This window comes from Phaethon aethereus (assembly GCF_964289735.1).
Source record: "Phaethon aethereus genome assembly, chromosome: 1".
In the NCBI taxonomy this organism is placed as follows: domain Eukaryota; kingdom Metazoa; phylum Chordata; class Aves; order Phaethontiformes; family Phaethontidae; genus Phaethon; species Phaethon aethereus.
In genome coordinates this window covers 89,354,255-89,380,455 of record NC_138575.1, presented here as the reverse complement: position 1 = coordinate 89,380,455, position 26,201 = coordinate 89,354,255, and the positions used below count along the sequence as shown (strand labels likewise).

The 26,201-nt window shown below is 36.1% G+C and overlaps 1 protein-coding gene across 1 annotated transcript in view; it reads right to left on the bottom strand.

Moving 5' to 3' along the window:
* SPAG17 (sperm associated antigen 17) overlaps positions 1-26,201 on the bottom strand; it is a gene marked incomplete at both ends in the record, with an annotated part of 115,938 nt that overhangs the window by 46,522 nt on the left and 43,215 nt on the right. The window contains 16 exons of the mRNA XM_082004477.1: positions 832-945; positions 3,160-3,288; positions 3,848-3,959; positions 5,167-5,403; positions 6,731-6,821; positions 8,478-8,666; positions 13,224-13,378; positions 14,914-15,030; positions 15,689-15,777; positions 17,543-17,773; positions 19,853-20,003; positions 21,558-21,671; positions 21,753-21,890; positions 22,775-22,893; positions 23,244-23,325; positions 24,015-24,170. Coding sequence (XP_081860603.1) covers positions 832-945; positions 3,160-3,288; positions 3,848-3,959; positions 5,167-5,403; positions 6,731-6,821; positions 8,478-8,666; positions 13,224-13,378; positions 14,914-15,030; positions 15,689-15,777; positions 17,543-17,773; positions 19,853-20,003; positions 21,558-21,671; positions 21,753-21,890; positions 22,775-22,893; positions 23,244-23,325; positions 24,015-24,170 — 2,224 coding nt within the window. The remainder of the gene's footprint in view (positions 1-831; positions 946-3,159; positions 3,289-3,847; positions 3,960-5,166; positions 5,404-6,730; positions 6,822-8,477; positions 8,667-13,223; positions 13,379-14,913; positions 15,031-15,688; positions 15,778-17,542; positions 17,774-19,852; positions 20,004-21,557; positions 21,672-21,752; positions 21,891-22,774; positions 22,894-23,243; positions 23,326-24,014; positions 24,171-26,201) is intronic.

Genomic DNA, 26,201 nt, shown 5'->3' with positions numbered 1-26,201 from the left:
TCTTATGCCAAAATACAAGTTTTCACAGGCCACTACATTGTGGATACTCCCTTGGCTCAAGTTTAAAAAGCCCATTTTTAGTAATTAATTTGTAAAACATATTTGAATAATTAAAACTGAGTGTATAGTTGAATGGTTTACCACAGTCCACACAAAGATGCATTCAATTAAATGTTTTCATATTTTAAGAGCTGAAAAATGTTGGGATTATTTTCTGATCAGAGGAGGGTTTTACTTTTATCCGTATGATGGTTTCAGTGGCCTTTCAGATGTAATGGAAACAAAAAGCTCTTGGTAAAAGCAGATGCTATTTTCACTGTGGTTTTGTGAAGCAATTGCTTCCAGTTGGTGAATGTGTTTATTGAAAGGCTGAGAGAAATCCCTCATTATGTCTGCACAACTGTAACCTAAAGTCAAAATCCTAACATAAAATGAAAGTTCCATAATCACCTATATAAGTTTACAAAAATATTATTTCTTGGAAAACCAAGAAGACTCCTCAGCAAATCACATTTTCTTTGGTTCAAATTAATTGGCTGATTTTGCTGAGCTACTTAATAACAATACTTGCAAGTTTCTCCTTGCACTGCTCTGTTTTCACAGTAAGTAAAAAAGCATGGAGACCTCCCTCCATTTTGAAATTTGAATCATAGAATATTCTTGACAATGTAATCTCATCTTGAGCCTTGCTGAAAATTCCCCACCATGTAGTAACAGCTGCTGAGAAAGGCAGAATTGCATGCAACAAATTATTGGGTTAAGGAGTGTATGAAGGAAAAAAAAAAATTCCCCTATGGTTCTCAAATATCCTCTTCTATTTGCTTACTTTACCTGATGTCTTCCCTGTAGGTCCATAATAGCTCAGAGACAGCTGGATTCCATTTTCCAAGGTGGCTGAAAAAGATCCAAACTTGCTCACAGCTTTCTTTTGATTTTTCAATTTTCCTTTAAAAATATTAGAATGAATTTTAAAGATAGCAAAACATACCAGAACCACCTGACCTGCAAACCAATGACTGGTGTGAACAGTGGCACCTAATGTGGATGACTAACCTGTAAAACAGATTAATACAGAATGGGGAAAACCATATCATTCCATTCATAAGGTAGTATATAATAATCAGTTTTGCATAATAGAGCTGTTAACTTTAATCTAGAAATTGCATTTGAATTTGTTAGGTGTGTAAAAACAGGTTTAATAGCAACAACTAGCAAAAAGTCTTTGTGAATTTAAACAGCAGAAGAACATAGCTCTTGAGTCAAAAATCCTTGTTTCCATTCCCTACTTGGCTGACAATAATGCTAGACTGCTCATTTCTATCACGTGGCCTATGCACTAATAAAAGTCACTGTCTCAGATACTGTCACAGGGACCATACCTTGAGGAGAAAGTAAAAGAAAGGAGAAAAAGTTGAGAAATTAGATCCAAAGATATGTCTGGCGTTTGTGAAAGTGGATTGGGAGACAAGCTCACTTAGAGGTGCAAGACAAGATGTCATGTCATGAGTACGTAAACCGCATGAACTATGCCAGGTAACACCTCCAAGACAATGACACTGGATCCTACCTTGCCTCTAGTTCAACTCCTACTGCCTTAAAGAAACGTTCTGCTGGTAAGAAGAAATCCTAGGGATTTCCAATATGGGGAACAGCTTCTTAAAACTGTGAGAAGCAGCAAAGACTGCAAAAGAAGGTTAAGGCAGGCACCCAATACGTAGCCATCTCCCGGTTCTTTCATGAACAAGGCACACGTGCTGAGACCTTTGCTCCTTTTTACTGTCTGTCATTGCAATGTTAATTGATAACTATCACCTGTAGGATGCTGTTTTGACACTTTGACTGCATTAAAAGCGTACCATTGTACCATTCAGACACTGCAAAGTATTAGAGTGGATTGATTATTCTCTTTTCTACTGCCTTTCTACAAGGTACTCCTGTTTACACAGGAGGAAAGCCTCTCACTCATGCCAGGTGAATACAACTTGCCTCAGAGGCTAACACCCTGGTGACTGAAAGTACCATCTGGCAGACCCCAGAGTGATACGGGACTACTTTCAGAAGGGCAGACAAGAAACATCTCATCTGTGGAAGGGATAAAATTTTCTATTCAAACAACCTACAATTAGATCACTGGTGGCAGCTGAAGCCAAGGAGAGCAGCAAGGGCAGGACGCTTTCTAAAGCTAGCTCTAGATTAAAAGAGCTTACACACCTACGAAAAGCTATACTTTTCCAACACTCTCCAGTTCACTGAAAGCAATTCCACGGTGCTTTTGGCAAACATATACACAGATTGCTACAGGCTGGCATCCTTCTTGGAAACACTCTCACCTGGATTCAGAAAGGATTTGGATTCAATGCTTTCTGAGTGTTAGCAATATGTCAACTAACAGTAGAAGTTGCTGAACTGCAGAAAGATCTGTTTCCACAGCAAAGATCTTGAGGAGGCACTAACGCTATGGTCATCTGACCCACAAAAGGAGGTCTAGTTCAAAGGGGGAAGTCTTCCCTTTCAAGGGCAGATATTTATTCTGGTCACAATGGACATAGTTTGCATTTTCTTAGGCTTTCGCAGGCCACATTAAGATCTGCATGAGTCCTCCACTAAAGAAGAAAATTATTTTCTTAAGGAATGGTGACTCTTTTCATTGATTTCCTTGCTTTGGAAAAGAGATTGGTTTGCATCTGTTGACCTGTACTGTGCTTCTACATCTTGGTAAGATCTCTCTACATGGTGCTTAAGTCAGCCAACTGGATTTTTACTTGTGTTTACAGAACACTGATCTTATTTACCCTCTGCCATTAGGAGGAATTTATGGAGACAAGCTTTTTAGCAGGGCCTGTAGCGATAGGACAGGGGTAATGGTTTTAAACTAGAAAGAGGCTTGATTTTGACTAGATAGAAGGAAGAAAATTTTCACAATGAGGATGGTGAAACACAGCAACAAGTTGCTCAGAGAGGTGGTAGATGCTCCATCCCTGGAAACATTCCAGGTCAGGTTGGACAGGACTCTGAGCAACCTGATCTGGTTGAAGATGTCTCTGCTTGTTGCAGGGGGGTTGGACTAGATGACCTTTAAAGGTCCCTTGCAGCCCAAACTATTCTATGATTACATGTCAAACTATTAATTCTTTATATCAGTTATGTCAATCCACGGACCTGATATAATTTTCTGTTCTTCATTGATTTCTTGCACTTCGATTTCTTTTAAGTTTTTCTCAGGGTCTGTGATATGAATGAAGAAATTGTGGTTGTCTTTTATCACCTTCACCTTTACCAAAGTTAGACCTGCAAAGCAATGGAATGCTATTATTGCTCCCATCAGGCTTCAGAACTGCCCCACACCCAAAAAAAACCCTGCACCTGCAACTATAAAGCACACAAAAAAGAAAATTGTTCGGAAGTGGAATGAATTGCTTTGTAGTAGATGAAGAAGACACAATTAAGGTTAGCTGAGTTTGGACTACATATTCAACAACTTCCTGACAATTAGATCTGAGAGGCTGCAGTATAACCCCATTGCTTAGATGTATTGCATTTGACTGGACAAATTATTGGAAAATGCATACTTTGAATATCATGCATTGGTTGCCATCGAACAGATAAATATGAACTGATTTTTTTTAAATTTCTGATTTTCTGGTACTTTATCTCTCAATTGTTAACATACTACAGGAAAATGTAAACATTAGTAGTGATAGAGGCTAATATGGAATTACATGGTACTCTCACAATATCTTTAACTGAATTTCTACTACTGAAACATGAAAAAGCATTTATGGATTAAGAAACTATGCCATCAGTTAGTAACTGAGTCAAAGCAGAGCATAAAGCATTAAAGAATCACCTTTTACAAATTCTATCTTCTCTACTTGAATTTGTCCTCCATCAGATGGGAAAAGATACTGATTGGTTCCTGATACTTGAATGAGATCCTCCCCTGTATTGTAGCCAAGAAACTGGAAAAACAAGTTTTAGATTATGCATAAATGAGAAAGACAGAAGCCATGAAAGAGGCAAATGAAGGACAGATCCTCAAGATCCCACTGTTCTGGTCAACATTTTTTACTTAGATATTTAACTAACGTAATAACAACTTTAGCAAATACATAGCATGTTATTCTCATATCCAAATAAGTTCTCAGTTACTAACTGAAGTAACTTGTTATGCATGAGAGCAGAATCTGGTCCTTCAGTGGCATGCAGTCATCATGGAAACTGAAGAGTAGCAAGTAGACTGGTGGCTTAACATATAATGGTAAGAAAAGAAAAATTCTGGCCAATTACGAAGAAACAAAGTACAATGCTATGTGATCAGATAAAGGGCAGATAAAGATTCGGCTTTCTACCCTCTAGATTTTGGAATTCAAACACTATAAATCTGATTCCTAGATTGCTGTGCCTTCCAAAGAGACCCAAACTAGCAAGAACTATGTGAGTGCACTCAGTAAGTTCAGCCTGAAACGTGATATATCCGAGTTTGAATTCTGTATTCAAGCAAGTTTAGACAAAAATATATTGAACTATGCAAGTTTTGGATGCAATAATTAGACTCTTCAAATATAAAGCAGTGAAAACTGCCTAAAAACTTTGGACACAACTAGCGCAGAGTTCCCTCTGTAAGAAATATCCCTCTTTTAGTATAACAGGCAGAATACCTTGTATGTAGGCACTCCAAGAACATGAATTTTGAAATAGGAAAGGGAAGAAACAGTGAACTCCTTTTACTTGATTCCAAATGTGGACAGCCAGAACTTCAACTAGGTCTAGCAGTCCCTGAATATGGGAGTTGGAACATGTCTTTATGTTCCCCTTTCCTATTCTCTCCCATGAAAATCTCGTTTTTAGGCAAAATTCATCCCATAAATATACTTTGCATGGGCACAAAACCATGATCAACTTATCTTGGTGTTCATATCATATACGCAAAAAAAATCCAAGTTAATTAAATAGTCTTGTGTAGAATAACCTTAAACATCAGAAACTGTTTTCCATAACTTTTAGGAGAAGATCTGCTGCTAAAATGATGGAGTTAGACAAGACCTAGTTAGGCTTAATTTGCCCTGAACTCCAATTTCACAATTGATAATAGCTTTGCTGTAATTTTGACTCTATATATAAACAGTTAGCACTTTCCTAACATGGTGCAATAATATGACTCCTTACCTTATAAACTTTCTCAGAATGTGGTTCTGGGATGATGGGATCCTCCTCAAGTTCAGGGGCTTTTGCTGGCTCATCTTTAAATTTCTCTTTGGAAGATTTCTTATTGGAACCTTTACTTTCTTCATGTATTATTATCTCCTGTCCTTTCATTTTACCTCCCAAATTTTCTTTTTTTCTTTTGTTTTCTTCCTTAAGTTGTTCTTCCTCTAGTAATCGCTCCTGCTCCTCCTTCCAAGCCTACATTAAATGTTAGGAATTCAAATTATTGTGGTTCTCTTTGTATTAAAAGATATTTTATATGTGCATGCTGAAAAGAGTGTAAGTAAACAAACTCAAAGAAACCGATGTTCTAAGTCACTTGTGTTTTCCAAACACATCTACAGTTTCACAATATTACACACTATATTTTGCATAAAATTACTGACTCATTCAATCCACAGTATCAGTCATTCTTGACCACAGCAGACATAACAGACGATTATTTGTATCTTACACATTCAGTCATAAAAGAATGATTTTGTTGTGCACTTTTCCACAATGTTTATCACCAAATCAGAATGCACCACTGGTATTAGTTTATTCAAAAAATGCAACTGTGAGATAAAATGATTTTATTCTTTTTTGGAAAGAGGAATGAGGTATCAGTGCCACAATTACCAACTTGTATCAGGAAGACAAGAGACATCCGAGATTTTCCAGAGTATTTAGGGCTTTGTAACATTTTATATTCTAAGCATACCAAAGCACAAGCATTTCTGTGGAAGAAATGGTAAGCATTCACAGTTACAAGTTAGGCACTAGCCTAACTTGAACTATGCCAGCTCAAGTTGAGTACCCAGGAACTGATTAATGCCATTTCATATCTACATTCCAATATCAGTAGTTTAAGTGCAGAGCATTACACACTCTAAGAAAGATGAGACATACTATGCCTGTGAGGAGTCAAAAAAAGCAGGGGAGCACAACATTGGTTAAGCTAGATTTGTGCAAAGTAATGGATAGTGCCAATGCTAAGACTTAAAAAACATGTGCTTAACTCCTACCTCAGCCAGAAACTTACAGTGTGAACCTAGGCAAGTCAATTAATCTGTAGTGCATGACCATGGTCTATGTCTATAAAATGGGATTCTCTGTCATAAGAGAACTCTGAGGTACCGTATTTACACTCCTTCATTTCAAAGAGATGTAGACAGTGAAAGTAGGAGTTGGGTACATAAGTACTTCCATGAATCTAGATCTTATGTTTTACTTTCAGAAAATTTCACATCCAGTAAACTTCAGTGAGAAGTAGGATATTATCCATAACTCTCATTTCCTAGTTCTGCAATTATGAATTGCTTTTGGAATGTCCAGTGTAACTACAAACAGTCTCACCTTAAGAAAATAACATAACATAACTGAAGCAATGAGGAATAAATGAAAGAAAAAATAAAGTATACAAAAAATAGCCAAGAGCAGAAAAACTAAGAGGACTGACTCAAGTCTACGTAAGAATGAAGGCTTACTTTCCTGGGAAAGCAGTGTTATTTAGTCCATTTCAGAAACATACATATTTTTGCCTCACCTTTAGAGAACCTTCTCTGATAAAAGGACTTTTTTCATTGATGCATTGAGATTCTGGATTAGTCTCCATAATGCTCTCAGGTCCTAACGTGCTGCCTTTGAGAAATGAAAGGGGAATAAATCAGGTTATAAACATATAAAAATTGAATAATTTTTAAAAATGGAAAAATAAAAGTGCAAGTAAAAAAATATGTATTTGTAAATAGTAAAAAGTATAAAAGTAGAATAAAGATGTTAATTAATAAAAGATTAAAAAATGTTAAATATTTTTAGAGATAAAATAGAAAGACACTTATCTGGCAACTAGTATTACTTGACAGACATAACTGGGGACCAAATATGCTAAATAATATATCAACATATTAAAAGACTCACTCTCTGCTTCTTGCTATTGAAGACGTTGCTCCTGCAACAAGATTTTTTTAATGCAGATGAGCAATGCTGAATAAACAATAAGCAGTATTTATTATTTTTGCTACTACCACTGTTCCAGAATTCAGATCCAGTGCTTTAATCAGCTCACCAAATGCCAGAACAAGTTCAATACCAGAATAATAGATATTACAAGATATGACTTTCAAGTCAAAAAAGTGAAGAAATGCTGTCTGAACCTTCAAACCTTCACTAAAGAAACACTTACCATATTCCCTGTTTACTATTAGGGCTTTATAGCATCTATGACTCATGAAAAGGGTATCTTTCTAGGTGTGTGGGTTTTATAACATGCTTGGATACCCAATATTTACCTGCTAGAAGAGATTAAAGCACGCTGTCAGGAACTTCTACTTACTCAAAAGTAAAAGTTGCAGTGTGGGTTACAGCACTGCCAGTGAAATTGGAATCATCTAAATATACTGTTAGCCGTCTGCAAATCTCAGCTAAAGGTGATTATCTTCTTTCAGCAAGTGAACTACTGTATGAATCATATCTGTCATGAGGCACTAGATGGGCAAGACTCAGCCTAGCTCCTGTGACAGCTAGATAGGTACAAATCATGATTTAGAAGTCGGAACTGTCCTTTCGGTTTCCAAACTATAATCAGATGTGTTAATTGGCTTGAGGAATAACATTCCTCTTTTTGTAAATGTTAATTGCTAGTACTAGAAGGTTTCAAAGCACATTCCCAAAGAAGGTGAACAAGGCAAAGGCTAAATAACAAATAATTGTTAATACCATTTAAATACACAAATAGACAATTTGGACAGAAGTTCTCTTTTGTCAAACGGGGTTTCAGATTTTATTGTCTGCTCAACAGTTACTGTATGAACTGCTTACAATTTTCACTATCCAAAATGTTGCTTGTAATTAAAGTTTGCTCTGCAGTCTAGTCAGTTCCAGTTTCAGCTTCAAGCCCACAGCTTCTGACTTCCAGCTTTTATCCTGCCCTTTTAAAAATGAATTTTCCTGAACTCTGTTGCCTACTTTAACTACTTAACTACTGCTCATTTCTTCGTATGTTCAGTCATCTAAACAGAGATTCATATTTGTATGTAATCCTTAAAGTAATTCCATTAAGCGCAGCTATTGTAAATGTAAATTGGCATTAAAGATCCTGGTTTTCAGAACAGAGGATTATGCAGAATATTTAAATATGTGTATTTATTTAATTTCAAAACATACTTAAGTCTATAAAGACTACAAAACAAGGCTACCCTGTGAAAAAAATGTATGTAATTCTGTTCTGAACAACTTTGGGTCTCAGCACACAACACGAAAATTTAATTTTCTAGGATAAAACAAAAAGATACCCACTTCTGGCTTTCTTAGGGAAGTCAGGTTTTTCCACAGCACATGCAGACAATACAAAAGGTCCTTCTGCCATGGCTTTTTCCAGCTTATGAGACTCTATTTCCTTAGCTATCTTCTCTTCTTTGTATTTGACTTCTTCCTCTTTCAACCAGTCTTCAATTGAGTTGGCCACCAGCTCAAGATAGTTCCTGAAAAGCACAACATTCCTCTATTTACTGTAACACAGTTTTCACTAATATGATTTCAGGTCAAACAAGATCACTTGGCTTCTCAGTTTCTTATACAAATATTATTCTATAATGTTTGTGAGAAGGCTTACCTTTGACAGGGTTTTGCTCAGTTTTTACAGGAGCTGGTCTTTTGCCTGGCTGGTATTTGCTTAATATAACTTACATTTGGGATTTTGGTTCTCCTTTCTGCAGAGATATTAGAAACTTGTCTTTCAAAGAATGCCTGCCCTCAAACAAAATCCAGAAAGTCAGAAAACATAGAGACATTCAGTTTAAGAAAGGTTGAGACTAATTCTCCTCCTCACTGTTTTACCACCAGGATAATTTATTTTCTCAGTTGTTCTTGATTTATATTGTGTTTTAGAATACACTTCATTTGTTTGTTCAGCAACTGAGTTATTCTATTTAATTCTATTCTTTTATTCTATTTAACTTCTAGCTCTTCTTTATCGGTGTGACAAGAAAGGCGCTTGGAAATTGTCATCCAAATCCAGATTAGAGAATCAGTGCACTCTAGCCTGATGTAAATCAAGAATATTCACGATTAACAGTTGAAGTGAGCACTGAATGAGAAACTCATCCAGAATTTGCAACTGGTATAGGTAGTTGCATTGTCTCATCTTTCAAAGGTGTCTGAAATGACTGCTAAAATAGTTCATTGTGAACAACTGCTTCCAAGGTAGGATGAAGCCTGCAAGTCTTACATGCGGTTGCCACTCACCCCTTGTTTGGAGTGTTACCCTAGTTATTTAAAGTAAAATTCTTCACGTGTGCAAAACTAAAAGGGACTTTTAAAGAATGCATGAGATTCAGTTGTTGTGTCTTCACAACATTTTGCATTTATAAGTTCAAGATGATTCAGTTGTACTCAAATGCTCTGCATGCCTTACAGTTTTGGGTTGTGAACATGCAGGTGGTACAAACAATTCTTGACCTCACAATTGTTTTAAAGTTCTTACTGCAGCATTACATTGTATGTCCGAGAGAATTAATATGTAGGCTATCTACACAGACTGGAGATGTATACACTTCACGTACAGCTTAAAGATACACAAGTCTCTCTCAGCTCCAGCAATATATGTGGATCCTGCTTTGGGAAACTTGCATGGAGAAACCGTTGATCATGTACTTGGTAGGAACAAGGTGATTCTGGTTGTATCTGAAGAAAAGTGTACAAGCTATCAAAACAAAGGTGTTGAAATCAAAAGGCAAAACTAGGCTGGAACCTAGAATTGCCAGTACTGGAATAACATGAAGATGAATATACGTTATAAATAAAAAAGAGATTATTCGCATGGAAAGTATTTTAGGGCAATGAAACAGTCATTCAAAGTCAAAAATACACACTCTATTAATATGTATTCTGATGTCACTACTGCCAATGTCTGACTCAGAATCATTTCTCAGAAAGGATTATTCTTTTCCAGTAACTTGTGTAATGTGTTTACTATGAAACAGTAAACAAGTGTCATTAAGATTAACTTTGAGCAAAAGAATAGTTTTGATAATGTCTGAATTCATTTGGCTGCTTCTTAGAATGGCCACTTATCCTAACCAGAGTTGAAATGTTTTATACACACATATCACTGTACATGTAAACTGCCTTTGGATCCCCTTAGTCAGTAGCATTCATTGTATTTCATGGGCAGCCTCCTGCTGCCTACCCTTTGAACAGCACAATTCCTGAATTTTTGGATGTTCTACATGAACTGCGGGACACGATATCCATGGAGAAGAAAGAAGGGTAACAGATCTCCAGGAGCAAATGTTGCTGCAACGTAAGAAATTTTATTTCCCCCTTGCATGAGAATTTGCTGTAACAGAACCCACTGCAACCAACTGATTAGCAGGTAACAGAAGTCTATTCCGGACAGCAACTATGGAACAACCCTACAAAGTAGATCTGTGGTCTACAAGATGTCACAATAAAGAAGTAACAAGTAAACAGAGGTAGAAAACTCCTAACAGAGAGACAGTAAAGCACAGCATCTGTCGTGTATTTGCAACACTCCTGTGGTGAAAGTGTGACCCAAATATATCCCCAGAATTAGAATGACAGCAATTTTAATAAAAGGAAAATCAATAAATTGTTCCTAAACTCATCAGGAGCCAGTTATTTCATGCAAAGATAAAAACCAGTAATACTACTGCTTAATTAAGTAGGGTTTACACCTGTTTCTGGCAACTCAGCAGGATCTGGAAGCTAATTGCAGGCAACAGCTTGAAGCACTCCAGGTATCTAAAAGACTGTCTTCCACAGAAGTGTTAGGTTGCTTGGATACATACACTAGCAAATATTTATGATACTTCGTCTGGAAATCTGAAATGATCTTTAGCAAAAAGGTTGAATAAGGTCAGAAATTGTGCTGATTATTTTGCAGAGAAAAGGCAGGTATAGATGCCACATAACAGAAGTAAATGAGAGCCCATAGCTCTTCAAAGATACTAAGAAGCATACATAGCAGTGACATCGAATATTTCTATGAAACAAGAGCAAAGCCAAACCTTCTAATTAGCTTTCATGCCAGTTTCTTTAGGAACTCCTTACTGCTTTGAAGAACGCAAAGAAGTGTCACTGAACAATGATGGCATACCCCAAGCAGAAGCTATCTTTCATGTCTAAGCGTTGTTTCCATAGTATGTGGAAGAGCTAGAAGGAGGAAGCATATAGCTATTCCATCCCCAACTGAATTATAATGCATCAGCCAGAGAACATGCTTCATTCCTTCTTTGCATGCAAAATTAGCAACTTTTGTTTTGCAGGTATTGAGACCTCTTCCCATTTTTCAGCTGGCCTCGAATTGGCTATTTCAATGCCCTTTCAAGGTGACCAGCCAAATTGTTCTAGGACACCACAGATAAAGAGTTGTTTTTTAAGGAGAAATGCTTCCTGAGGAGGTCTGGTTCCTCACGATCTGCTTCTACAGACGACACAACAACAATATGCCACTGTGATGTGTTACTCAGTGTATGTAGACACCAAGTGACACGTTCGATGTACTACGGTATGTGACCTGGTCTCCGGTATCTCTTCCAAAAGAGTATGGGTCTCATGTCGTATGTGTCAGCCCTGTGTGGACATCTCAGATACACTAGGCAGCTAAACTGACACCAGGTGTTTATGTTTAAGCAACTTGAATCAGGCCCTTAAAGTCCAGTGCCTCAAAGCATATGAATAGTTGGCAAAATAAAGGGCTCTGGGCTCCAACAGACTTCTGTGTAATAGAATTTGAGAACCCTAACCCTCTGCCTGGGTCTATCTGAATGCAAGACCCAGGTTTACTTGAACACATCAGCTTTCACTATCTTTTGGGGAAGATGTCAGCTGTTATATACATGGCAAAAAGATTGATTGACCAGACATTTAGTGGATTTGTCCAACAACCACAAAACAGCCAGCATTTTCTCCAAGGAACTTTGTATTTCTGCTGGTAAATCTCTTCTGGCTCTGGTCCCAGTCACTGCTAATCACAACAGCCTCTTTTAATGAAAAATAATTTAAGTCCAAGTGGCTGGAAAGCTGCGATAGACCCACACAGAGTTCCTTGACTGAGAGTAAAGATACAAAATACAGTACAAAATTTGTCTTCAGGATGGCACACTTTGCCTATTTAGCATTCAAACCTGTTCAAATATATAGGTACCAACAGAAGTTGCTATTAAAAGATTCCCATGTGATAAATGAGGCACTGCACTTATAAAGGGATGCCTGCAGACAAGATGAGGGGGTGTCCATTGGATAATTTGCTTGAAATTCTATTTGATAAATTAATTAATCCGTAGAGCACCAGAGTGACATGGTTAAAGATAGCTCAGCTGTCACTCCATGGCACTATAGCTTCTTTACATATCAGTACATGGACACATATTGTATTCTCGGTCAATCATTTGGAATAGCAGTTTGATCTACATCATCATTTACATTGTTGTTTCAGTTCAAAAATATATTCCAAAATGAATAGGTCACTGACAAAAGCTCTAATGGTGGACACATCAACCACTTGTATACCTCTAACTGGTAAGCAGATAGTGACAAGGAATTGAGAAGAACGTGGTATTCTTTGAAAAAAATATTCTAACATTAGTAAAAGGCTTCTAGCTTTTCTCAAAAAATTTTCACAGTAACACTCACCCAATTTATGTATACATAGTTGAAAAACCTGATAATTATATTCCTAGACAGAATTTTCTTTTTAACCTCCCTCAGCTGAAGTGTCCTCAGCATAATTTTCTTGATGTGGATATCCCTAATATGACTTTGCCGTGTATGTGTGCATTATATGTATTTTTATAGTTTGTGATAAGGAGTCACATACAGTTACCGCATGGTTCTCCTCACTTGAAAAGCTTTATCTCAATAGAATTCTTTTGATATAGCACTGTTTTCCACCTGCGTGACTTGCTTTCTCACAAATGTGTTACATCATGATATCTTTTAATTACAAAGCTTTGCCCCAAGCACAGCCATTGACTGCAAATGACCGTGAAAGAGACATGAAAGATAAAATCAATTACCTGAATCCAACATTAGAGTGCAATGCAATATCCCAAGTCTCTTGGCACAAACGATACTGATTCATAGGATTGTGAAGAACCATTAGGAAAGAGTTATCTTGGGTATGATAAAAGGAATCAATACATCTATATTCTTGGGATGCAGTATGAAGAACCTGAAAAGGAAAGAAATAAAGGTACATCCGCTCTGCAGACAGTAGCACATGTACAGATGCTATACAGCACAGCTTTTAGCAAAAGGTTCTTTGAACTTCACTGTCCTACAACATGTACACAAAACATTTGGATTCCAGCAATGTGAATTGTTCAGGCAGATGGAAACTGAAACTCCACCAGTATTCATATTGAGAAGAGGCAGTCTCTAAATCGCACCTTCTGAGACTGACTATGAATGAAAAAGTTTGGCTAAATAATAAACAAATAAACTGAACTATTAAATAAATACTTAATTTTAAATAAGAAAGTATTTAAATAAATAGTAAATAAAAGCAAAACTATCATATCAGGTAAAAAGAAAATAAATTTACTTTTTTTATCTCAGTTAAGTTTACTTGGTATTCTATTTGCTATACTATGACCTGCACATCTCTGAGATTTACTGTGTTCTACATTATTCCATTCTGTTCTGCACTGCCCCATCATTTTCAATGTTTACATTGTCTGCAGGCTGAAACTTATAGTTATAATTAGAAGAAAGCCTTCTTTGAAACTATTATTTTTACAGAACTATGCAACTGAGGTAAAACTGAAATAATTGCATATCAACAAATATTCTCTTTAAATATGAAACCCTTAATACTAGTCGGTGTAAAAATTATGTTCAGATGTGACATCTAGTATTAGGAAATACGTATGTGTTCTTACAAAATGTTCTTTTCTGTTGCAATAAAATGTTCTTTTCTGTTGCAGTTATTTTCCATCAGTATCTTTTGCCTAGATTCGCTAATTATTGACAGTTCAGTTAGTATTAGCTATTTATGTTGCATAGGAAACAATTCTCCATGTACTGAAATGTATGACCAGACTTTTAAAGCTGTGATGCTAAAGCGGTGCTGAAAAGGTCCAAGCAGCCTTTCCTTCACCCATGTGTCAGGATCAAATAAGAATTGCAACATATGAAGCTCAAGGCAGCACAGGAACTAATAATCCACTCCTCCCAAGAAAACGCCTACCAACTTAAGACATCTACACCTGAACGTATCTTTCACATTTGTTGTTCTGTCTTTCTGCAAGATGAATTTTAGTCTTTAGCTTGCAAGGTTTCTAAAAATGAAGCTTCTAGCCCTGAAAGGGTGAAGTACCATTACAACAACATTTTCTATTTGCCCATAAAGCATACACTGCATAGGTATTTGAAAAGTATGCTTTCACACACATGGCACTAATGAGTCCCATAACTGCCAGGAAGAATCATTCCTAAGGGCAAGATCATTTTGTCTCCATCACACGTTTAGCTAAAAGACTCACTACCAAAAAGGACAGATGCATTTTGGCCAAACCAGGAAAAAAAAAACCAATTACGAATTTCACACAAGAAACTGAAAAGCAGCTAAAGGACAATGGGTTTTGGTAAAAATGTAAAAGGGATAAAACTGAATCAATTATCTAGCAATAATTTTACTCTGTTACAATTGCTTGTACAGCATTCTGAGGGGTGACTGTATGAGTAAGATTGTCAGTTCACAGATACCTGAAGAAGAACATGGGGCTGAAAATGCTCAGTGAAACTCCAGTCTGTTAAACAACACCTCTGTGTCTTTTTTATTTCTTCTAAATTTGGTCCTAGGCCATAATTTTCCGGACTCACCTCAAAATACACCAAAACAAAATAATGAATATCATCATTTCAGTGTCAGTTGTATTAAATTAACTGTAATCTTGTTGACTTAATAGACAGCATCCCATGTTGCATCACAGTTAATTGCATAATGCTGCACATATGTAGACCCGTATGGCACTATTTAATAAAAAACACAATTACTCCCAAAGGTTTTTGGTCTTGGCTTTTTTATGGCAAACATAGCCTAAATATTTTTATTATTAGGTTAGATGTTTTTGAGTTCTGTAAGCAATTATGAATATTTAAACATGTCCTATGAAGTCATTTTAAAATTGCTATATTTATCCAGGGCTGTATGGCAGGCAGGTGTTTCTGAAGATGCCAAACTACACAGTCTATTAGTGTGACATGGTTTGGCAATTTCTCCCAATCTCTCATGCTAGTATTTGACCCCTAGTATTCAGTGAAACTAGCATAGAATTGCCATTAGTAGCTTCACCAAGACCCATCACCTCAGAACTCAAAGTGATTTCATAGTGCTTATGGCACTATTCACCAAAAATCATGAAATTAACATTTGCATGCAGCATTGCAAAGGAAACCCCAGTAACATGTCCTGGCACTGAACAGTATCTTCTGTTGTCTCATGCTATAGAGAGCAGTTTATTCCATTCCCCACACTTGCCATATCAGAAATAAAAAGATCCAATTCTTTGTTCAAAACAGGATCAGCCAGACCATCTCTTCCATCTTTGCCATTTGTTTCTGTATGTCCTGGAAATTGAAAGCAGAATTTTAAGAAGTGTTCCAGAAATTTCATCCCTAAACACTAAGGTTAGAGTGATGCAATTTCCTTAGCCTCCCTGATGAGATTGCCACCAAGTTGAAGCTTCCTTTTATGACACTAGTCCAATAAATACATGATTAGCTCTGCCACGCTTCTTTCCTAAAAGAACACTTGAAAATCCAGGGACAACAAGTGCCAGGCAGGTCATTAAAAAAAGAGCTCTTTATAAAACCCACTTAAATAACCCTTTAAATAACCCTCTTATTTGTCCTATGCTGACCTTGCATGGTCAAAAAGATTAAAAATACTCTAAGTGTCCTCAAGACTCATACATGAAGAACCATTTTTCTGCTTACTAAACAAGAGAATCAGTAACAAGCATTCCTTTACACAGATGACATAAAAAAGACAGCAAATTATATTTTCCCATATTTTTGAAAAATGCAAAATTTTATAAATACAATAAAGTCCAAGTTTAGAGTTCTACAAGCCACTGACATAATATTACTTCTGCTGAGGATGTGACTAGCCATTCTTGATAAACTATCATTGTTACAATGGCCATCTGATATGAATAGGATTACATGAAGACTATCTTCTATGCTCTCATAATTTTTTAAAATAATTTCCTTTTAATAGAATTATTTATGCCAGAGCTAGGGCAGTAACATTTGATCAAAATTCACACGTACAAGAAAAATACTCTGGGAGAAAATACTCTGGATAGTATTTGTTCATAAGTGGCTCATAACCAGCTCAGCTTCCAGATATATATATCTGGCTCTGCTTCTCTAGGAAATTAGACCTGTTTACTGACTGCCTTTAGAAGAGTTAAAAAATCTCAAAGCAAAAGTTTTCTCTTGCTGGTATTTGCTTTAGTGTTACAGAAGTGATAAAATGTTGGAGGCTGTGTTTGTAACTGCAATATTTAGTATTGTGACTAGCACAAAAGTAAAATAAACTAACACCCAAAAAATGTTTCCAAAATTCAGGAGAGAGGCATATAAGTAGGATTCATTTTGTCTGCTCCAACCTTCTAAGGAAAGGATCCTATCTAAGCTGCATCCCTGATCCTTCTAACTAAAATGTTCCCATTCTAATATGAATGAGATAGTTATAATGGCTCAAATGTCACAAAGTAACTTGCTAAAGATATACTAATTGCACAGACTGCAGATGAAGTACGAAAAAAATTTACAGGAAAAAATATGCATGTGTAATTACACCATAAAGCACAATTTTTTTTTTAATTTTCAACTTTTTATGTCACCTTCTAGAGTCCTCATATATAAGTTATAGATCCTTTCCACTTCCTAGAAATTTACTAGTAATAGTCTAATTAACCTTATACATCACTTTTGATTTCAATCTGTGGTTGTTACTGAGTTTGTAAAGACTTGACTGCCATCATAACTCACAAAAGCCTGTATCCAGAAAGGCATTTAAGCATGACTTCAGTATTTTATGTCTCAAAAATGTATTTGATGTCATAAGCAATAAACAGTTTTCTAGTACATATTTTTCACAGATACCATTTTAAAGGGTTGCTTAAATAAACTGTTAATGTTGTCATACAAAATAGCTAGCTTTTGTCTTTATCTAGTAATCCTACATAGATACTCAATGTACAGACTATACAATACTCGATTTCTACAAATAAGAAAAATCACAGCCCTGAAACAGAAAATGATATGGTAAAATAAATATCAGATTTAAATTCTTCAAGAGTAATGTAAACACAGAGGTTTTTACCAGAGCCTCTTGGAGATTTCCCACTAAGGTTCTTTTCTACAAGGAAGAGTTGTCTCAGCTGTTGTGCAAACTGGGCTGGATTATCCCAAGGGATATAAGACACTTCAGAATCACCTCCAACCATAGATCCAGAGCTCTCCAGGAGACCAGAGTCACTCAGCCCAGTCAGCCTCAGGCTTTCAAAAGTAAACACTCTGAAGGCTCTTTCTACTTCAGCCCAACTCAGAACTTCTAGAAAAAAATTACAATCATTAACTGAAAATGTCCTTATGGCTCAGCAGAAGATAAATAGACTATGTAAGTGTATTGTTCTTGGCAACCCTGCAAAAGCCAACAACATTTTCTTTAATGGTATTGGATCAAATTATGTGAGCTACTTTTTACACTGAATTCGAAGTTGAACGTGTCCAAATTGCAAAATGATATGCCTAACTATTAATCCATCTTAAATGAAGTGTTTCCTACATCTGAATACCTCTCGGCTCATTAACTTTATATAAATGATGTTGGTTTTAAAATACTGAGTAGGCTTTATCAAACCAGTTAACAATGAGTTATTTTCAGTTCATGAAAAGGCTTCCATTATCATAAACATTTTTATTATCTGTAGCTTCTCAAACCAAGTATCAAATGCTTTTTTTCTCTTCAGACAAAATTTTACACATAATTAATACAGATGTGCAAAGGCAATAATAAGTCCTATTTATGGTTGTGTGCATTGGTGTCCACAATGATAACCACAAGAAGGATTTTAAGACAGGTAGTTCAGTGCTCAAATCATATGAAGAGTATCTTCACTTTGAAATGTTTTCTCTTTCCAGTAGTTAAACACACAAGAATATCACATAACTTGAAAATGCTGGATATCTCACCTCCTGCTCAAATCAATCACCTTGATAAAAGTGAAGACATTGCTAGCTAAGTTAACAGTTGGGAGAGTTCAGCAGTATAGTATTTGGCAGTAGTTTGGCAGTCCAGTGAAGACCATCAAATTTGATACCCATCAGCTGGAATGCTACAGCATTACAGAATACTTTATAATCATAGAATAGTTTGGGGTGGAAGGGACCTTTAAAGGTCATCTAGCCCAACCCCCCTGCAATGAGCAGGGACATCTTCAACTAAATCAGGTTGCTCAGAGCCCCGTCCAACCTGACCTTGAATGTTTCCAGGGATGTGGCATCTACCACCTCTCTAGACAACTTGTTGCAGTGTTTCATGACCCTCACTGTGAAAAATTTCTTCCTTATATCTAGTCTAAATCTGCCCTCTTTTAGTGTAAAACCATTACCCCTTGTCCTACTGCAACAGGCCCATCTGTCCCCATCTCTCTTATAAGCCTCTTTTAACTACAGAAAGGCTGCAATAAGGTCTTGCTGGAGCCTTCTCTTCTCCAGGTTGAACAACGCCAACTCTCTCAGTCTTTCCTCATAGGAGAGGGTTCCATCCCTCTGGTGGATACCTTAATAACTTAATGTCCAAAATGAACATACCAATAATTAGAAAAAATGCAGTGAGTGTAAATAAATCCAACACAACGGATTTCAGGACTGACTGGCTGGGAAAGCACCTTCAAATCCTGTGCCTTATAAGATGGCATAAACATAACCAAAGGGATTTGGATGTTTATATTTCTTGGTAGTCTAGTGTAAACTTGCAAAACTATCTAAGGGTATTTATGCAGTCTTTGGGATTGTATCACAGTGTATGTCATGCACACTCCAAGAAAATGTAACTGCAGAAGTGATTATGGTTGAAGAAGTGAATGTATTCTTGGTTTGATAAAGGGACTATTACAGACGCTATTTCATTATTAACACCAACAGCTTACACAGAATACATTCTGAAAGCCGTAATTTGTCCAATAAAAATCTTCTACCCAAGATACATGTGCTCCTCCACCAATAGGGCATTGGTAAATAAACATACAGCTTACATCAGTGTCTCCCAAAATGCATTCTATGTCATAGGATCAAAATAGCAATTTGTACAACTTTTGTTTTTCCTCAGATTTAGTAAGTGGTTTTTTTGTTTGTGAATATAAACAAATAAATGAGATCTAACATACCTTCAGCTCACACAATATTTAATGCTCATATAGCCTTGCCCATTAACCATGAAACTGAGGTTTAAAGTTAGCCCTAATTTGTATAGTAGGCTAAGGTATAAGCAAGAATGTGAAAATGGTAAATTCTGCAAAAGTTTTAGGCAGATGAAAAACACTTGTCCCAAAATTCCTGCTATCTAATAAGATCATCAACCAGAAGTAAAAAATTGAAGTTGTATCAATGAAAGAGAAAATCAGCTTACCACTGGTACAATAATGCATTAGCTCATGAAATCTGGCCAAGCGTTTAGTGTTGTTTTCAGTTGAAGGAAGGGTGAAATGGGTAAGTTCTGTAAGAGGCAGTTTATCCATCATTTCACGTTCAATCTTTTCTGGATTTAAGTTCTCCTGGACCTGGAACAAAAAACAAAGTACCAGAGTTAAAGTAAACTTTCACACCAGTGTATTTCTAAAAATTATGTTTGAATAAAGAAGTCTTTCTACAGCAAAAGACATAAGCATGTGCTTAAGTCAGATAGACATAAACTTAAATTTGAGCATGTGCTCACAGTTATTAAATCATGCTGTCAGATATTTTACGGAGGAAAAATGAGATACATAAGAGAATAACTGACGGCATAACAACACACACTTGTTAAAAGGTATTTGCCTGTGCTAGCTAGACTCAAAAATTCTGAAATACAGAAATATATACTGATCTTTTCAGACAAGCAGCAGGTACCTTCCATGTATCTTTCAGCTGATCTGAGCTACTTCTTACAGTAATGAAGCCTGTAAACCTGTCGATCAGCCTGTGACTGCAGCATCCCTATGTATTTATCTTTATAAATATATATAATATATTATATATAATATATATAATATATTATATATAATATATAATATATGAATATATATAATATATATAATATATAATATATGAATATATATAATATATATATGAGACCTACTGGTATCTTTAAGCTTCATTCTTTTTAGTATTACACACTTACAGTACCTTTTTCTTTGACTGTTATCTTCCAAATCTTTTTCCTCTACCCACTCCTCAAACATTGTGCTATATCCTGAATTTCCTCTGCAGCAAGTACATCATATACTTCAACCATACGCCTGCTGGAGCATCTCTCTTGATGATTACTCAGTCCTGCCTTCTGCTTGAGTACCTCCAATGTGTCAAGCTTGATTTGTTACTGAATACCATTTTAATCAGTGGTTGTCAAAGTATTCCACCGACAATTTGCAATTCATGGAGCCAGGCAGATACACCTTAGCTGTGAAATCCAGAACTGTATTATCACTTTTACTGTCTTCAGAGTATTTTCAAAGTTTAATGGTAAAACTATACCCTGGCTTTGGAAAAAAACTGAGAAATTCACAGTGTTGTTTTAGTTCAGAAAGTCTGGAAATTGTTACTTTGTAATAATATCAAACCTTGGAGTTTCTGAACCTTCCTGCCTTTGTTAGAATTTGGCAACTTCTTGGCTCCAACTATTTAGCCAACCTGAGCACACTTTTTGTGTTCACTAACAAACTCTGTATCTTTTCTTATACTTCTCTACATCTTAGTATTTAATCTAGTCTACATGCTAAATCACTGTTATCAAGTTAGTAACTCATTTTCTGCGGTTTCATCAGCACTAGAGTAAATCAACAGAGTTCTGTAATATCCCTCATCTATGCCAAAGGCTAAACATTCTTCTTAATAATGCAAACAGAGCACTGAAATCAATATAATGCTCTACGTTTGTGATGTGTTCTCTGTCAGTAGCAGAAACTCATTGCTTCTTAAGCAACCTAAACACATGTGTTAGTGTGTCTAGCTCAGCAGGAAGAATCTAGGCTATACTGTTCTGCTTTGTAAAAACAGCACTCCATCCTTTCTAGTGCATTGAGTATTCACTGCCTGTGGACTTCAGAACTGTTTTCATACAGTAAGCGGCACTATACCTTCAGCAGGTGCAACCGTTGAGCCAGTGTATCATGGTAGTTAAATAAGAGAGGATACTCGGGGGTGACAGTCTTTTTTTCACAGTATTTAGGAGAAAAGTAGTCATAGAGATTCTGTTAAAAAAGAAAGATGTATTAAACCCTAATAACCAGATTTATTTGTCCTAAATGAAATGAACAACAAACAACACAGACCTTTTTTTCACTCGCAGAAAGTGGAAGAGAAGGAAGGACAGAGGCTATATGATCTGCAATGGTATGATGCAGCCCATCTGCCCGGGGCTCTGGCACCACCAGACTAGGTGGTGTAAGGTCTTCTTCACTTGCAATAACCTGGCAGACATGATAGATATTAGCTTTCATTACAGTAAAACTGCTGCTTATCTTCATTAAAACTGACACACATCCATAAATTTTATCAGGAAAGAAAAACATATTTTTTTTCCTACAAGTAGTAAAAATGCAATTCTCCATGTTAGTTCCTTTCCAAAACAAAAATTATGGAAAACAGAATTAAGTGTTTTCTCCTATTACTCACTTTTGGAAGGATGAGAAGAAAAATATTTCCAACTTGAAATGTTAAGAATCGTTAATGAACACAGATGATTAAAAACTGATTGTGTATCAAGTGTTGGACCTCAGTTTGAATATTTTTGCCTTAGTCTATTTTCAGACTACATTGCAAAAAGTAAAAAAAAAATAAGATTGAGCTGAAATTTAATTTCTAAAAGGAGGAAGATTTCCAAATCATACTGTGGGTCTTTGCTAACACATAGATTGTGCCTGAATTCAACAAAAGTCAGATTTGTCTCGCACTAGCGTTGATATAAATCACTTCTATGTTAGGCTTGCCCTAAGACCTTTATACTGAGTAAAACAGTAAGTTCAGTATCAATAACATTGTTGCAGGACATAAAAAACCGTTATTGACTTACAAAGAAATTACACTTTTTCCTCTGATTATATTGGATCTGTAGTCTTGCAAAAGAAAATTTGGAATAACACTGGTATACACAGTGTAAGTACACAACATGAAAAAAACCCAAAGAAGTAACTTTTGAGTTGTGATTCCTTTGTATTGAACCTCCTTGATCAGTGCCTCCATGCACAGTCTCTTATTTTAGGCTGAAACTGATGGATTTATTGTTCTTTGATCAATTCATTATAACAGGTCTAAGCCAAATTAGCCACAGGAATTATAAAGATAATATTCTCACCTGTTCCAACATGCAGTTCAGCATTAAGGGTACAGAAAAGTATTCCTCAGGAATCTGACTCAGCATGTCATTGTAGTATCTCATGTCCACAGAAGTAGCCAAAATAGAAGCTTCTTTCTCTGTTATAGTAAGAGACCAAACATTAAGATAGATTTCGTCAGAAATGATCATTTGTATTACCAACCAGTTCAACCTTCAGGCAATTTTTCTTAAAAAAGCCAAAGTCCATTACTGTAGAGCTCTTAAATCTGACTGTGACTAGGAACAGACAGAAAAAGTGATTTTCTGAAGAACTTAGTTATCACCACTGCAGTTTCCAGAGACTTTCACTAAGAAACTACTCTCAGAACATCAAATCACATCTTCAGCTTACTGTGCAAATAATTTCAAGGATTTGTGCTGTCAAATGAATGAATGGTATGACAGAGTGAACAGCTAGGAGACCAGTGCTTTAATCCTTTAGACATACCCTGTGACAAAATTACTGATGGCAGAATTTCTTCTGCTTGCCCTTTTTTCTTTGAAGATGTAATCCGTGATGCTGCTTGTACCTAAAGGAACAAAAATAAAGATTAAAAAAACCCAGAAACAGTGGAACACATGAGGATTGCACACATAGGTGGGAGAAATTAATTTCATTTAGCTTTGGTTACTTATCCTACACTCATGCTAGAATTTTAAATGACTGGGAGGCAAACCCCACCTAACTGAATGGAAGAAGATAGTAAGAACGTAGTTTTATGAATGCTTTAAATGAGCATTCAGTAGTACTGCTACAAAATGGAGTAAGCCCATTTTTTCCCCTGCCACTAGTTCATTTCCACTTAAGCTTTTGTCTACCATAAAGAAAATAATATTGGATAGAGCTAATAATCTTTTCTGGATAGTTCACAGATCTGCAACAAGACATAGTAGCTCTGTGCAGGCATACCAATTTTTCCAGACACACGAAGGTGTCATCTGAAGCTATTTAAGTAATTTTTACACCTCTGGTACTTCATGCCAGCACCTTATGATCCTTCAAATTTTCCTTTTTTTGTTTCCCCAATGCTCTGCTACTTTTTTCCATTTTTTATGTTTTAAATGCTGAAGACAAAAATCCCAATTTCATTCAGAAAAAACTACACATGGAGTGATTTTTTGAAGGTGAATTTTTAAGCACAGAATTAAAGACAGGCAATTCTAGTCTATAACTACTTATTCTCTACAAGAAGCATGGTAAAGGGCAAAGGATCCTTGCCTCTGTTACAACTGGTTGTGTCAATTTGCTCTCTGATAAGGCAGGCACATTAATAAACTTGGTGTTTTCCAAGTAGTTACAATGCTGTCTTCTCCAGTCCAGGCAGTCATACATTAAACAAGCAATGCTTTCAAACAGTGCAGTGCCAAATGCAAGCTACGACAGAAAATCAGATACAAAGGATGAAGTTTGCATACAGAAGTGTCATGTAACTTAGCCACATGAGTCATTATCTCTCTAACCAGCAGATCTACAAGTGTTTAAAAATCTTCCAAGGGATTTTTTCTTCACTAATTCAAAATGTTTTACAGAGTTATTCTAAGAAAACAAGGCCTCCTCATCTTCATTTGCCTAAACCATGAAGGCAGTATGGACTGAATATTGCCCAACTGCTTTAGTTGTTATAAAATCTAACTTGTCTTAACAGTAATCTGAAGCTCTGCTCTCTTGCAGCTGGCATTTAGGTTACTTTTTTGGATGGGAAGGAACAAGAGAGGTAACTTAAAATATTGTTTTACATCATATGTGCATGTTTCTACTGGTGATCAACATGCAGCATATTTGCAAGGGAAACTATTCTCCTGCCCTAGAAGGATAAAAAATAATAATAAAAAACCCCAACCAACTAATCGATGTCATTTCATATTATTTTCTTTCTTTCAGTTTCCCTTTTAAATAAAAGCCTCAAGTACTGAACTCTGAATTCCATAGTTGTACAAGCAAAGGAATGTCAGCATACCAGGCGAATGCCCAAAGGCAGAGTGCTGTATCTGCTGAAGTCTGACAAGGAAACACTCAAGGTTCTTGAGGTGCTGTACTGTGCTTTTCACTGAGGTTTGGGAGGAATAAAAAGAATAATACTAACCTCTGTTTTAAATGTGAAATGCTGTTGTACTAATACCAAAACCCTATCTGAGACCACATGCCACACTCAAGTTTCACTGGATTTAATGGACATAATCTTCCCCTGTACATTTTAGATGTGGAAAAGATGAAATCATTACAATTTTTAGACAATTTCTGTCAATAGCCCTTTTCTGAGTGATTATTTCACCTTTGTGAAAGTAGGGGAAGTCTCTTGTATTAAGAAGTTTGCCTCTAACAGGTGGTATCAACATTGGATATCTCAATTTTAAATTTCCTAAAATGAAATATGGTGAAGAAGCACAACTGTCATTAAGCACTAAATATATTAACCAACCCTTATGAATTATTAAGTATCTGCTTTTTTCAATTCAGACCCTCTTTATGGCACTTCAAAACAAGCACCCCAAATCGCTGATCAGTTATGGAATACTTGTCTCAGTTTTCATAACATTTAAGGACTACAGGAGATATTTGGGACATAAGTTTATTTGTGAAAACAGAATTTTCGAAGTTAATATTCTTGCACCTTCATTTTTCCAATTCAATACTCTTCTGAAAAATGGGTTAGTATAAAAACCTTCCATTTATATATTACTTATAAGACATCACTAGAGCACATGAAAACTTCCGTTAAAGTACTGTTGTGCTTTGAATGCACAATCTTTTAAACAAAACAATAATTTTTACAAAGTTACAAGTAACACAACCTGGCTCTACTCAATGGGACACATACAGAGTTTAGCCACATTATATGTATAGCCATATTATATGTATAATTACAGTTTTGTGATTGAATTTACTTGCTCTCTCCTCTTGTCAGGACGGACACAGATGCTTGTCAAAAGTTCTATGAGTGTAACCACTAGTGACTCTTTAACAAACATTTTCAAAAGTATTTTCCTTTCTAAATACTTGAAATGTCAAAGTGGTGATGAGTTGCTGCATATAATACTCTATCATTTTTCTAACAATGTCTAACAATTTGTCACAAGAGTTTTCCTTCTGCATATCTTGGACTTCAAAGGTGCAGCAAGCTAGGACTTGGAGGCTCTCCAGGAAATCCACTAGAACAGACTTACTCTATCCACCTATGATTTTACAACTTACATTCTTCCCATCTGTTTCTTTAAAATGTTAAATGTTAAAATGTTCCTACTTCTTTAGAGCTGTGCTGAATTCTGAGATACAGAAGAACGTGAAATTACAACTACAATCTGCTGGCACAATTTCAGTGACAAATCATTTTTCTTTTATTTGAGCTATAACATAGCTGCTTGCAGGATATTCATGAGTAGCAACAGTTCCCTACAAGATGTGATT